This window comes from Populus alba, chromosome 5 (assembly GCF_005239225.2).
Source record: "Populus alba chromosome 5, ASM523922v2, whole genome shotgun sequence".
Taxonomy (NCBI): Eukaryota; Viridiplantae; Streptophyta; class Magnoliopsida; order Malpighiales; family Salicaceae; genus Populus; species Populus alba.
Window position 1 is genome coordinate 18,302,370 of NC_133288.1, and position 15,798 is coordinate 18,318,167.

The window sequence follows — 15,798 nt, forward strand, 5'->3', positions numbered from 1 at the left end:
TTGAAGAAGAACTCTTAAATTTTGCTAAAGTCTCATCTGTGTCCTTTGTAGAGTTTTTTCACGAGGCGATCCAACATTACACTGCACTTTCTGATTCTCTACAATATAGCTACGGAAGAGTGGGGTTTGAACTGTTTCAAAAGGACACCATGGGGCTTAGGATTATGGATAGTGTAAGGAGTTTTCCGATTGGGAGAGGAGAGAAAATGTCGTGGGAGGAAAGCTTTTCTTTGCTGAAGAATTTTAAACCAATCCCCATGAGTGCCACCAATGTTTCTCAAGCCAAGCTATTGGCTGGTCTCCTTGGTAAAGGGTACTGGGTGCAAAATGAAAATTCAAGGTTGTCTTTGTGTTGGAAATCAAGGCCTTTAACAACTGCTTCCTCTTGGATTCCTAGACATGCTCTAGGAAGTGGGCATTGAAAAAAAGACCAATGGAGATTCTGAATTTGCACGCAATAAAATAGCATAACGAAGGGGAACTTGCACAAACAAGCAACTCTTCTCAGTATTGTACTCTGAGATTGATTTCTCATTCCAGTTGGTATAGATAATAAATTTCATAAAGGGTGTCGTACCGAGCCGGTCATACAGCTGTGCATCCTCATCTCCCTACATAATTCTAACATATGTTGTTTTCATAACCCCTGATCACCCTCTTCCTCGGAAAAGAGTGGAGGAATGTATATTCTAATATCTACTCCTTTGGAAAACAAAGGATGGGACTAGATGAATGATCCAAGATAAGTTTCCAGAAAGTTGCAAGTTCTCAGGGTATAAAATATCCCAGAAGTCTCGATTAGCACTTAATTTCTTTAACAATTGAATGAACTTTGTTTCCATCATGGTGATCAATATTCCAAAGCAACAGTTTCTGGAATAAGCAGTCACTGTGTTCTGGCTTCAATGCTCCATAAATAGTTCTGTAACATTTCAGCAGCAAAAGAACAAACCAAAGTACGAATAAACAAATAATTGAAAACCATGAAAGAAATCAAACCACTGGTGCATCCTTGTATCAAGTAAACGCAAAAGAGATAAATGCAAACAATTAAACAAAATGTCAAGAATTAGATGGTAGGTACAGGCTTTGAGTTCGTAAATAATCAAAGAAAGAAAAGAAAAGGCTACTTGTATAGCCACCACCATCAGAATCCAAAAGTAACCAGATGAGTTGCACTTGTTCAATATAAAAAATCTTTCTTTCAAAATAGAAAATAAATTTAAAGGGTTATTTTTGGCTCGACAATACATGTGAATCAGTGTGAATTACACTCAAGCAAGAGATGGGTGTTCAATTACTATGGGTTGTAGTTGAGGGATTGGCTAAACGTTCAAAAATTACGGACCTTAAGGTTATCTGAGGTTGAAAAGAGCTGCAATTGCAATTCCAATAGGACCTCATCTCCCCTTGAATCAAGCACGTGTACAGTTCTCAAGACACAGATGAATCAACCAAGGGGAGTTTTGCGAGCTGAAAGCTTCTCCAACAAACATTTAATCGATCCATCTTTACACCCATTAAAACTCAAGATTTTAGATGATTTGATTCTGAATTGCAACCCGCTATTAATTCACAACACGAGTGAGTCCTGATAGGGCATTTGCATGCCTATTGATGTCCTCTTATAGAAGATGAAGTGAACGTAACTCACAATGACGACGACAATTTTGCAAATCCCAATATTTGAAGAATAAATAATAAATATTTGTGCAAAATATTTTTAATATTTTTTATTTAAAAACATCATATCAAAACCATTAAAAAAAATTAAAGTGAAAAACATCGAAAGACAGAAGTTACAGGAATCCCAAACACTCACCTAAGAAAGAAAGTACAAATCATATCCTGTCAGCAATAAATGAACCATATACATACAAGGTGAACACGATAAATGAAATAGACAGCAAAAGGCTCTGCCATAAGCACTATTCATCCTTCAGGAAAAAATAATGGAGAAATTAGTAAGGAAGCAAGAACAAGAAATGAAAGCACTGCTACAGCTACTAGTTAGATCAGAAGAACTGCTTTCCCATTCCCAATAAATGCAATAGCACATTCCCGTCAGCATAATGCTCATAATAGCATTTTCTTACTCAGAACTGTATCCATATCAAAATCTGAATTAATGCAGGGCTTCAAGAGTCAAGCCTAAAGGCACAAACTAAGTTCAGTTGAAAAAACAGAGTAAAAGCGGGGCAACCAGAGAATATCATATGCAACTGAACCATTTGGAACATTTTCTTAACATTTCATTGATAAACCAAATACAAAGTAGTACAACAGAACCAAGCCAACAAGTTTCTCAAACACAGCAATAGTGATACAAATCCAACTCGAATACACCTAAACTCAAATTCAATAACCAAACATTACAGTTCAAGACAATGCAGTAAGACTAGCCTCGAACACAAACCCTCGACAAAGCCCATCACCACCTCCGGGCACTCCTTCAATCCACCTCCAAACCACACCATCACAGTCATCCCACAAAGCCAACTTCCCCACTCTCTTCGCAGATAAACAGACCCTATCCCCACCACCAAAAATCTTAAACTTACTCGATTCCTGAAAACTCTTATACATCTCCGATGGCATCCGTCCTGCCTCCTCCCACTCCATCCTCGCCAAATCCAACCTCAATATCAATATCGTCGAACACGATGGATTCAAAGAAAAATTTGACTTTAACACTCCAATCATCAACAATTTATTCCCCTTTCCACGAACCAAACGTGGTCGTTTGATAATATCAAAGATATCTCCCCATTCAAGCCTTCCTAAACAAACCCAGTTGTTATAACTATTGTTAAGATTCGTCAGCGTACATGTAAAGAGCTTCCATTGAGATCTCCATCGAGACCCAACATCACATAAAGCGAAAACTGAGTCCGATATTAAAATAGGGCTTCTGGGTTTTGATGGTAAATTCGCAGAGAAAGTTAACCACGACTTTGTTTTATTTGTGTTTGAGAAATATAAAGCAGCGAGTTCGGTTAATACCATGACTCGGTGGTTCACTGAGTCAACCAGGACAGATCCGTGTCGTGACCAGGCCGAGCCAAGCTGGGGGAGCACCTGAAATTGGCGAGTCAGGGGGTTGCAGACAACGAGTGACCTGTTTGACTCGAGCGAGTTGGGTGATTCACCCCAGAGGTAAACGAGCCCACTCGCTGAGGCGACAGGTTGAGGTGACCTGAAAGGTAAAAAGCTGAGACTAAATCTGAGCCATTGATTCTGGTCTGGATCGAACACGTGGAGGTAAGGTAGAGAAGAGACGTGACTATTATGTCTTTGATGGTGGTGGTGGTGGTGTGGAGGGCGGAGAGCGAGGAAGCGGAGAGGGGTTTGAGTGGAGATTAGGTCCATGAAGGATGGTGAGGTCAACATTTGATTGAAGAACTTGCAGACAGATCTGCAAATCATGATTTGACGAATTGGGAGAGAGGAGAAGATCTGGTTGAGTGCGTCTTGTGGCAGACGGTTGATTGGTGAGGCGTCCATGGTTTCAGGTGAACCGGTGACGCAGAGAATCGGGAGGGAGGGGAGAAGAAAAGATGACAGGCAAGGGATATGGTAGAGATTTTTGTTTTGTTTTGTTGTTAAAGTACAGTTGGAGGCAGGGCCACATGCAATGCTTTTGTTGACTGCTGAAAGAGTCAAGACTAAAGTTGGTGATGGGCCAGGTAGTTTGATGGGTCCAGTTTTAAGCCCAGAACTATATTCTGCTAGCTTTTGGGCTTGCTGCTCAAAATGTTGGGAGATTTGATTGGCAATGATTTGTTAAAGACGGAAGGCTGAGCATCTGCACAAATGTTAAGTTAGTTGGGTTTAGTGATGATACTATTTTATTGCGTGCACTTTTTTTGCAGACCTAATTTTTTTTAAATGTGAAAAAAAAAATAGTTTAAGTATATTTATAATTAGAAATATATTTTATAAAAACGATTCAAAATAACCCTTTTTAAAAAATAATGTAGTTTAAGTATAATTTATAATTTATAATTTAAAAAATAAATTAAAAATTATCTATTAATTAAATTAATATCTGACTCAATTTTATAATAAATTTTTAATTTGTAAATAATTATTTTTAAATCTAACATACTTATAATATTTTTTTAAATAATATAAAAGTTAAAAATAATTTAAGTAAATTTAATTGTATGATACAAGAGAGAAACAACAATGTTCTAACGTGGCATGCTGCCATGGACCTCTATGAACAAACCAATTATTGACAAAAAAACTAAACGAGATGGTGTTTTACCATATATCATCTTCCAAAACACTATTTTTTGCAATAGTATTTTTTTAATTTATGTTTTTTTTTTTATCTTTCAACATTTGGTTTATTAAAGATTTATCTTTATGATTTATTGTTGTTTTTTTTTTTTTACATGGTTATTCTAAACTCATGACCTGTGTTGCGAGTTTGAGAGGTTGACTCGGTTGACTTGAGATTTTTTTTCTTTTTACTATTAATATTTTTTTTCAATTTCACCATTCAACACTAGATTGATTAGGAATTAGGTTTCATGATTTGTTTTAGTTTATTTTCTATAAAGTTATCACATCTTCATGACTTAGATGACGAGTTTAAAGGTTAACGGGTTGTTTTATTGTGTTTTTTTTTTTAATTATATATTTTTTTAATTTTATTTTTTAATAATGAGTTGATTAAAAATTATACATCATGATTTGTTTCAATTTATTTTGTATGAAATTATCTTAGTCTTATGAGCTGAGTCACAAGTTTGGCAGTGTATGATTGACCCAAGTCATTTTTTTTGTTTTATTTCTATAAAGTTATAATAATCTTATGACTCAGAATGATGAGTTTAACATGTTAACCTAAGTTGACTCATATTATTTTTTTTTTGTGTTATTTCTTTATTTTTTTTTTAATTTCATCCGTCAATATTGGATTAATTAAGAATTAGGTTTTATAATTTATTTTAATTTATTTTCATGAGGTTATTTTAGTCTCATGACTCATGTTGTAGATTTAACAGGTTAACTTGATTTGAATTAGGTTGGTTTTTATGCTTTTTTCAAATTGATTTTTTAAAAATTTCCTACTTTATAACTAGATTAATTGAGAATTGAGTTTTATAATTTATTTTATATAAAAATTATAATGATCTCATTATATAAGTTACAAATCCAACATATTAATTTAAATTCGCCCGTATCCAGAATATTATATATATTTTTTTAATTAATATGGGTGTCTGGACCAGTTTGAGTGTATCTCAACTAATTTTACAGGTCTTAAAATTAACGATCATATAAGCTTCCAGTATTTATCATATTAGCAATTACAGAACTTAAATTTAAAACTAATGAAAATAAATCTTTCAATCCCAAACTTTTAATACGGAAAACTTATTATGTGGTTGAAAATATTACAATCTTAATATTAAGAAATTGGATATTTTTTTGAATTTTTGGAATGAAACGACAATGAACGTGATCCCGTATTAATTCACCAATCAGCACTCATTCCTACCCCGATCTACAGCACCTACAATGCGGGCCTATCTCGAATCTCAACAATCCAATGATGCGATCTAATCCACCAATAAACGACGTCGCACAGTACGAAACGAGATCGCTCCTTCTGCCCGCTGTCTCAATGATCGCGTCCACTTTCCACGACGAGATAGACGTTAGCCCTCGAAAAAATATATCTGCCAAAGTGGCTTGCATTAGCTGGTTTTTGTTTGTTATTTATTTATTACTACTATTTTTTCGACACTAAGCTTGGAGTTGTGTCCTTTTATTTTAGTCAAAGCAATGAAGGATCTTAAAGTTATTGCTTTCCATTTTGTTTATTTTATAAATTAATTGTGTTGCGCTTTATATTAAAATAAGATATATGAATTAATTATTGTTATAGTTAGCGGCAAAAGAATGCATTGTTAACGTATAAGATTGCAAGAGCAATTCTCTGCTTGGCCAAATGGCTGAAAAGATTCTTCAATTTTTTTTTTTTTTTTAAGTTAATAAAGGTCATGACTCATGAGCACTGCTCTTGTTTTTCCATTGACATGTGCGCGCTCCTGGTACCTACCGTCTGTAATTTTAAAACTTGTAGATGTGATTGTAGCAGCGTCTGCGTTAAAAATTTAATTTTAATTTTTTTAATATTTTTAAAATTATTTTAATACGTTGAATTTAAAAATAATTATTTTAATATTTAAAAAAAAAACTTAAAAAAAAACAGTTAACGTAATATCTAACATTCTTTACTTTCTAATTTAAACTATAATTAAACAAATTGTCTTTTATCAATAATTTATAATAATAATAATAAGTTATAATAACTTTATTTAAGACTATATTCAATAAAAATGACTCACACAACTTATTTTTAATAAGAAATATGGTATAAGTCGTAATAAGCAAGTTAAAAATTGTGATTAAATTAAAATTTGATTTTTTTTTTATTTAAGTCAAAATTTAATTTTAACCAAACATACCTATAATCTTTTGAGCTAAAAAATAAAAATAACTTAAATAAGAGACATCAAACATAATTTTAATAGGTTATGCTATCTAGAGATGATTATTTTTTATTCAGTTTGGTTTTTATATAAAAAAAGTAATCATATCAATTTTTTTTTTTAAAAAAACCAAAACCAATTCAAACCAACTGGTTTCGGTTTGATTTTATTTTTTAGAAAAAAACCGGTTTAAATTGATTTGATTTGATTTTATTGATTTAGGCTCGGTTTTTTCCAGTTTAGCTCGGTTTTTTCGATTTGGCTTAGTTTTTTTTCTATTTTTTTTAATTTGGGTTCAGTCCAGTTTTTTTTTTTTTCTGGTTTTAGTCTTATAAAACTGAAACCGAACTAGTCAATTTTTTTAAAATTTTAATTGGTTTAATCAGTTTTTTTTTATAATTTGGTTTTTCTGGTTATTTTTTTCTGGCTTTCTTAGTTTAATTGGTTTTTTGATTTTTTTTACTCATTACTATCCATTTGTGCTTGAAGTCTCTTTCAAATCATAAAAAAAAATCTATCATAATTCATAGGAATGCTTACACAAAAATCTTCAAGGATAATTTAATTTAGACCCTAATTATACGGGGAGTAGTTGTTTGCAACTTTGCATCACGTTTAAATATTTTATGGGTGGTATGATACACAAATAGCCACCTCGTGAACATAAAAAATCATTTAAGAAAAAAACTCAGTCAAATTCTTATTTTAAATTCATTATTGTATTTTCTTCTTGCTGGCTAAAGTTCAAATTCTACACAAATGTTCTGAATTCGATGCATCGGCACACATAATTAGTTTTTAATTAAATTGAATAGATAATTCTAGCCTTTATGTTTTAAAATTAATCTCACAACTAAGAAAGTGTTATTTGGAAGATATATTTTCAAATAAATAAGACTAAGAAATCAAGACAACCTAGGAAGCAAATTATATATATATATATATATATATATATTATATATTTTTTTTTTGGGGGGGGGGAGCTACATCTATTTATTCATTAAAAATAAATAAAAATTCTAAAGCACCGATGGACTATTGTATTATAATAGAAAAAACAAAAAAAAAAACATTATAAATATGTTCTATGCATTTTATATTTTGAAAATATAAAAAATCATTTTAAAATAATTTTAAAGATACATTTGCATGTCTCTTCATGCCTTTTGTTTTAAAAAATATAAAAATTTATTTTAAAACTATACTCAAGATATAATTATTTTAAATCACTATATTTGTTTTTACAACTAAATAGTAAATACATTTTTTTATATTTTTATTTCTATTTCTTCTGGAGAAAGTAACGAAACTACTACAAAAGTCTACGCTATAAATAACCGACTAATCACTGTCTAATTCCTCCTCTTTAATTAAACTCGCTTCTTCCAAGCAAGCAAACAGCCACCTCTCTCTCTCTCAGATCTACAGTTACATAAGAATCATTCCTCATTAACGCAAACAACTAATACTTCAATCATCCTCTCTCATTTTTTTGAACGTCTATTTTTGCACTAGTAGAAACCATGGAAGTTGTTGATGCAGTGTCTGTTCACTTTAACGGGAAGGCTGAGGTCGAGGATTTCGATATCTCGGCTGTGGTTCAACCGGAGCCTTTGCCTCCGATTGCGGCGGCGGAAAATGGAGATAAGCGAAATGGCAGGGAGATTGTGTTAGGGAAGAACGTGCACACCACGTGCCTCGAAGTTACTGAACCCGAGGCTAACGATGAATTTACCGGAGACAAAGAAGCGTATATGGCTAGCGTTTTGGCTCGCTACCGAAAGAACTTAATGGAAAGGACCAAATATCATTTAGGTAATTAATTGATTTATTTATTTTGTAACATAATTAGTGATACTACTTGTTATGACCATGTTACTTTTTAATAGCTTATGTTAATGTTTCAATTCCAGAATCTTGCTTGCTATTAATTTATTGTTTCCTTTTTTGTATGGGAAAACTGGATCTAATAAAACATTAGTTTCATGTTTATGCTTTGTAGACATAAATATTAGTGTATTCTTTTTTTTAAAAAAAAAAAAAATTATGTTTTTTTTTTGTTATTGCCTTAACTATGGTGCTGGTTGCTGGGAGAGCCTGCTTGTTTCTGTGGCTACTATGGAATGTAATTATTTTGAGTTCTAACATTCATTTTTTTAAAAAAATCTGTTATAGGTTATCCTTATAATTTGGACTTCGATTATGGTGCTTTGGGGCAGCTGCAACATTTCTCCATCAACAATCTTGGCGACCCATTCATTGAGAGTAACTACGGTGTCCATTCAAGACAGTTTGAAGTTGGTGTTCTAGACTGGTTTGCACGTCTTTGGGAGATTGAGAAAAATGAATACTGGGGTTACATAACTAATTGTGGTACAGAAGGCAATCTTCATGGGATTCTAGTTGGGTAAGTAGTTTTGTCGTGTTTCTTTCTGAATGTTTAAGGAGTTGAATTATGTGCTGGAAAAGAGTGAATTTCTAACACATCTCAATTGTTCAGGAGGGAAGTGTTTCCCGATGGAGTTCTTTATGCATCACGAGAGTCGCATTATTCTGTTTTCAAAGCTGCTCGTATGTATAGAATGGATTGTGAGAAGGTTGATTGTCTGATCTCTGGCGAGATTGACTGTGCTGACTTTAAAGCTAAACTACTTGCTAACAAGGACAAACCAGCCATTATTAACGTTAACATAGGTATCCATCTCTTACTTACATACCCACATGCCTAGCTATACTCACACACACTTATGCAGACACATGCCTGTGTCTACATGCTTGAGCATTATTAATTTGTTTTAACGAACCATTCTTATTGCAGGCACAACTGTCAAAGGAGCAGTTGATGATCTTGATCTTGTGATACAAACCCTTGAAGAAAGTGGATTTTCGCAAGATCGATTCTACATTCACTGTGATGGAGCTTTATTTGGACTCATGATGCCTTTTGTCAAACGTGTAAGTGATTTTATTGACCCCAGGTAGAAGATGATTTGATTGAGCATAGGAAGGTGTGATTTGTTGTGTATTCCTTAAGAGTCTCGGAACATCATGACTCCAGTTGTTCTGCTTCACTTAAGAGTATTAGGAATTTAGTAGTTCATCTTAAATAACTTTGACAAAAGGACTGAATCACCTAGTTTATATGTTTCTGGGGCGTCACCATCCCCAGTGCACTTGGAACAATTTAAAATCTTTTATTACATTTATGGTCATTTTAATTCTGTAGCCCTTTCTCTTTGCTGGCGGTATATTTGATATGCTAATAAATAAAGTTGTTGAACATTATGGAAATCATTGATGGAAATGGAAGAAGCAAAACATTATGTTTATGCCACAACTTGCAGGGAACAAGAAACGGCCACATTTCATTTTGCTAGTGTGACATCATGATGTCATGGTGTCCCTGTTGTCTCCCCTGTAGCTTTTAAGTATGTTGCTGTCACATGTTCCAATTTTCTGCATTAGGGTCTTGTAGAATTACTTTTGTTGCTAATGTTGGGGTCCTGGTTTTCTCTGCATTGTTCATTTTTGTTGGTGGTAAACAGGCACCAAAGGTTACTTTCAAAAAGCCCATTGGAAGCGTTAGTGTTTCTGGCCACAAGTTTGTGGGATGCCCAATGCCATGTGGTGTTCAGATAACAAGAATGGAGCACATTGATGTTCTCTCGAGCAATGTTGAGTACCTTGCTTCAAGGGATGCAACAATCATGGGAAGCCGCAACGGCCATGCTCCTATCTTCCTTTGGTACACGCTTAACAGAAAAGGATATAAAGGGTTCCAGAAAGAAGTACAGAAGTGTCTCAGAAATGCTCATTACTTGAAGGACCGACTGCATGATGCTGGGATAAGTGCTATGTTGAACGAGCTCAGCAGCACAGTTGTATTTGAGCGGCCTCTAGATGAGGAATTTGTTCGCAGGTGGCAGCTCGCTTGCCAAGGAAATATTGCCCATGTTGTGGTTATGCCTAGTGTCACAATTGAGAAGCTGGATGATTTCTTGAATGAATTAGTTGAAAAACGTTCAACCTGGTATCGGGATGGAGGAGTTCAGCCTCCTTGTATTGCAGCAGATGTAGGGTGTGAGAATTGTGCTTGTGCTTTGCACAAGTTAAGTGTATTATCATGAGTGAGAATTAATCCACTCTATTGTAGTTGTTTCATTATGTAAGAAGCACAGTTATTGTTTTTTTGGAATTCAGATATGTTTTTGAGGGTTCTCCCTGTTTTACTATGTTTCTTTATTTCCTTGTTTTCTTATCTACTGATCTCAAATTGTTCACATGTCAAAATCACCATTCATATGGAACACTTGTTAGGATCACAGGAGCTTCATGGTGATAAGAGCAGGCTGCGGAAACTGGGCACTCATTAGCTATGGAATCTCTGGGAGTTTCAAAACTACCATAAGCTCATGTTAGAGCAAGAAGAGGAATCATGGGAGAATGTAAAGCTTATCTGCCTAGCTGTTGCCTTCTGTGGAACAACGAAGGATACAAGATGTGATGGTGGTCAGTCACACATTTCTTATCCTTTGAAAGCGTCTTGATATGCATTTCTCCCTGATATTCTTCTGTTGTTCCAAATTATACCATAATTGCTGCCTGCTTGTTTCTGACTCAGTATTCGCTGTTAGATTATTAGCTAACATAACAACCACAAAAGATCAGGAGAGGATTCCACAGATACTACTAAGAATTCTGCAGCAACTACCTATATGCAAAATCTCTAGTCATCTCTAGTTATTTTGATTTTCAAATCTCTTGTACTATTAAAGATACGTACTTATTTTTACCGAATGACAGGATACTCTAACAAAAATATATAATTTACATTTGAGAGTGTTCTAGATATTTTATTCTAACACAAAACAAGATTATAAAATAAAAAAAATTTTTTGATGTTACAAGGGTAAATAGAAATGACAACTCTTTAAGAAAAGTATTTGTGATTTAAAGAAATCTTCCTTAAATTGTATATAAACAGATATAAATTATTTGAACTCCTCAAGGAAATATGTAGTTCAACCTCTAAAATTTGGGAAAAGCTTTTTTATATAATGGAGTTTGATATTGACTTTTAAAAAACTTTTCAAGCAAATAATTTGTTTTTTGAAAAGTTGGAAAAGTCTGCTTGTTTGTTATCTTTTACAGGTTGAAAAAGCTGCGGTTTTTTGAAAGTTTTTTTAAATAAAAATAAATTAAAAAACTATTTGTTCTTTTTATATTAACATATCAAAATCATGCCTTTTTTTTAAAAAATAAATTTAAAAAAATTCAACTAAAAAAACAATTTCTTTTTCATACAAAAAACAGTCTGCAGATCACTTTACAGACCATGTTCAACCGCGAAAACAAGCATTAATTTAACATCATTGTCATTGTCACCGTCTTCATCTATCACAAAACAAAAAAAAAAAAAGGAGAAAAAATGAAGCTACTAGTCTCCAACATGACTGCTTCATTTGGTGTCCAGAAACGAATAAACACTCAAATACAATATTATAAAGATCCCACGTTAAATTGTTTGCATTCTCTAACGCGACTCTTTGATTGTTAACTGTCAAGTGATCAGGAGATGAGAGAAAAGAAAGAACTGGAAAAAGACAACCCTCCATCAAGAACTGCAATGAGTTGTACCGAAGAACCCTGCAAAATATTTCCACCAACCGCCACCAAAACTTTTCTTCTTCAGCAAGAAAAGACTAAAAGAGAACTGAAGGCCATTAAAGAGGAATAAAATATAGAAACCCTAAGGGTTTTATTGATGGCTAAAAAATTGCATGCTCTTTTGCCATTCTAACTGTGCATGGATTAGAGGATAATCTCTGACCAAGGTGTACTTGTAGCTGGCTGAAACCAGGCAAGGAAAAAATATATTTCAAAGGAAGATATGTGGTGTTTAGTCCTACAATGCCAAAGGCTACTTATTCTGCACATGGAAGATTACAATAGTCATCCACCCAATTGTCTCATGAAGTGTCCTAATTTCTATGCAACATGTGGTGAATAAAATCTGTCCTAAGGATAACATAGCCTGCTGTGACGGGAGCCATGAGCACGTACTCTTTCACAACATTTGCCTGCAAACAATATACATGCTTACATATACAAGATGCCTACTTCGGTCGAGTTAATTTCTATTTTGCAACATTAAATTCCAGCAGATGAAGTTCCCCAGTGACATTAGACCCTCTGGCTAAAGTTTGGGAAGCTAGGGCAGGGCTGCCCGTTATGAGTCTGTCCAGCGGTGGATGACTGCGGCATGTGCATCTGCTGCTGTTGGTGCTGCTGCTGAGTTTGCTGGTTGCCAAAGGGTGGTAAGATCTGGTGAGAGGGAAATTGAGGAGCCAGACCTCTATTGAAAGGGTTTCCATTGACAGCTGTAATCTGACCAGTTGCTATCTTAAGCCGCTGCACCTCTTCCCTTAATGCTTCATTCAGAGCTGCACACCATGGAAATGCATAAAACACCAATTCATCACTACCCTAGATTCATCCCCTAAAACTACCGATAAGAAATTAGAAAGTGAACGTGTTTAAAATAAATAAACACGAGCATTTTGGCAGCGTACAATAGCAAAATAAATTTGTTCATATGGAAATAATAGAAGGTATTTCTCCTAAACAAATTTAAAATTTCTCCCATTTTAAGAAAAATCTCAAAGCGTGGTATCAACATAATGCTTTTGGTTATATGATGCCGAGACACTACAACTTCTACTTTACAAACACACCACCACCCAAACCCACCGACACTCTCTTTAAGATTGGCCAATTATGGGATATGACATCAATCGATTGCTGAAAGAGGAATAAGTTTGCATACCACATGGAGTGCTTAGTCTATGTCCAAGTATATTTCAATGTCAAACAAATAGAAAAATGTGATTATTTTATTTATATAGCCCCTGTATGCCTCCAAAAAAGAAAGCACTCTTGTTCAAAATGCGTACCATCTCTAAGGTGTGCTTGTTGCTCCATAGCCTGTAATCGCAGTTTCAGCTCCTTATTCTCAACCGTCAACCCATTAGTGTCTCTCTGCATCAATAAATACAAAGATATACACTAACATTAGCTTACCTCCATATTTTTCCGTATGTGTTTTTCCTGACTAGGTTTTTAGCAAGTACTAACTAATGTGGTATCTATAGATTGTAAAATAGTGTGCCACCAGGTGACTGGAAGGATATAGACAATTCTGCATAAATTAGCACAATTTTGAACAAGAAATCCATATCATATAAAATTAATTTAAAAAAAGCATATGCAAATGGAACAGGAAATATGGCGACATTTACTAGAACTATTCAATAAATATCATTGCATCTTACGGGAAATCCACAGATATGGAAAGTATTTGCCAATTTGAAAATAGGAAACCCATCATTTTAGGAAAAGTCATATACCTGTCTAATACAAAGGATAGTACATATTTGTCAAAATACATTAAGGTACCGATGAATGCACAATCTATATTTGAAAACACAAATATTGTTCTGAAGATTAATAACTGTATAAGACGAAACAAACAAAACATTGCAGGTCCATGCATTCCCATACAAAAAATCATAACGTAATAGGGCAATGAAGCACAATTTCAGCGAAAGAAACCAAATCTAATTACATTTATCAAATAAGTTAGATAAAGTCATTAAACAAAAACAAAACCCACTTATACCTGCAGCATCGTGACCTGTGCGGAGAGAGTGGTTGCTTCAGTCTGAAGCGTCTGCACCTTCCTCTCTAGCTCACCAGTGTATTTGATTTTCCTCTCTTTCGACCGAGCTGCAGATTGCCTGTTGGCAAGAATCCTACAAAACAGAGACATTTCATTAAGAAATCCTTATCACTCTTCATTTTACTGAGCAAAATGACAATTTGAACAGCAAAAGGAAAAGCCTTTAGAGATTACAAAACTAATAACATCACATAAGCCTTTAGAAAGTTTCTACTGTAAAAATGCAATGGTTAAAACATATAAGATATAGCTTAAGAAGAAAATTAAAAACAGCTTAAATTAATCATTAGAGATTAATTAGACAAAGAAAAAGAAGAGGCCAAACCTTTTAGCTCTTTTGGGATCAATCAAAGCTAGCTCTGCAAGTCTATCAGGAGCCATAGCTTTCTTCACACCATCAATCATGAGAGACTCTGCCTCAAACGAACCGTCCATGGAATAACTATGCCTGTGGTGGTCCGCTGCCCTCTTTTCTCCCGCAACCGCTTTCCCACCAAACTTCTCATCTCCACCGCCGGCAGCCCCGAGACCCAAGCCATCAAAAAATTCGGAGTCCATAGACAAGCTCCGGAGGTGATTGACGGGTTTGGGCTTCTGATTCTGACCGTTGGATGTGGAGTCATCGGACATGGAGTCAACAGCCACGGGAGCGGCAGGTGGAGGGTGAGTGGTGGTGTTGGGAGTAGGGAGGTCGTCGAGAGTGGGGAGGTCGAAGTCAGAAGCATCAAAGATGAGGAGGTCGTCGAAGCGGAAAGAAGTGTCGGAGTGGGCCCTTCGGTGGTGGGTTCCACGGTGAGGCGTCTCAGGCATCTGCTCTATGTCCACTATCATCGGCTGCTTCCCTCTGAACTTGGTAGGTTCCATTGTTAGCTGTGGTTTCGGTGGTGGGTGAACTGCAATGATTGAATTTTGTTGTCGTAATTACTATATATACTGCTGCACTTCAGACGGGAGGGAGGGGGGTTGTAATTGTCTTGTTACCCCGGTTTCAACTTTTTAACTATTTAACTGTGATTACACACAGAATGTTTTTAGATTTTTAAATTAAAAAAACTTTAAATTAATTGTTTTTAACTTTTTTGATAGGCTAATAATAAAAAAATTAAAAAAAAATATTATTTTATTATATTTTTAAACAAAAAAACATAATTATACTATAATACCAAACACTACTTAAAAAAAAAGAAAAAAAGGAGTGGTCATCGGTTAATTTGTACAAATTATAGTGACACTATTCTGTCGGAATTAGGAACACTCTTTCGTTTGGTCAAAGATTACATGGATTCTTCGCACCAAATCCACTTATCCTCTCGAACGCCGTCTCCTGCGAAATCGGTGGCTCTTATGGCCCCGAAGGTATACATTTAACCTTTATAAATTAAAAAATTTATTAATTAATCAAAATATTATTTAAATTTTAAATTTTAAGTAGAATCAGACAAAAATATTATTCAATTAATCTTATTAATTTATCAAGGTTATACATTATATTATTAGAAATGTAAGTCATCTTTCTTGTTATGATTTTTGAAAAATGCAAGATTTTAATTT

At 34.4% G+C, this 15,798-nt stretch overlaps 3 protein-coding genes across 3 annotated transcripts; 1 reads left to right on the forward strand and 2 right to left on the reverse strand.

Annotated features, from left to right (window-relative positions):
* Window positions 1–2,230: 2,230 nt before the first annotated feature.
* LOC118029274 (SKP1-interacting partner 15) lies at window positions 2,231–3,609 on the reverse strand. Its single transcript, XM_035033122.2, has one exon. The coding sequence runs from the start codon at window positions 3,502–3,504 to the stop codon at window positions 2,380–2,382; it is 1,125 nt and encodes a 374-aa protein (XP_034889013.1). The 5' UTR covers window positions 3,505–3,609; the 3' UTR covers window positions 2,231–2,379.
* Window positions 3,610–7,864: 4,255 nt separating this feature from the next.
* LOC118029275 (serine decarboxylase) lies at window positions 7,865–10,767 on the forward strand. The gene is made up of 5 exons (XM_035033123.2): window positions 7,865–8,324; window positions 8,685–8,916; window positions 9,010–9,203; window positions 9,328–9,464; window positions 10,055–10,767. The coding sequence occupies exons 1-5, from the start codon at window positions 8,033–8,035 to the stop codon at window positions 10,634–10,636; spliced, it is 1,437 nt and encodes a 478-aa protein (XP_034889014.1). The 5' UTR covers window positions 7,865–8,032; the 3' UTR covers window positions 10,637–10,767.
* A 1,582-nt stretch (window positions 10,768–12,349) lies between these two features.
* On the reverse strand, window positions 12,350–15,211 carry LOC118029276 (transcription factor VIP1). The gene is made up of 4 exons (XM_035033124.2): window positions 14,573–15,211; window positions 14,188–14,320; window positions 13,463–13,547; window positions 12,350–12,952 (listed from the first exon to the last, which is right to left on the reverse strand). Exons 1-4 carry the CDS (start codon window positions 15,109–15,111, stop codon window positions 12,693–12,695), a joined length of 1,017 nt encoding a protein of 338 aa, XP_034889015.1. The 5' UTR covers window positions 15,112–15,211; the 3' UTR covers window positions 12,350–12,692.
* Between the last annotated feature and the right edge of the window lie 587 nt (window positions 15,212–15,798).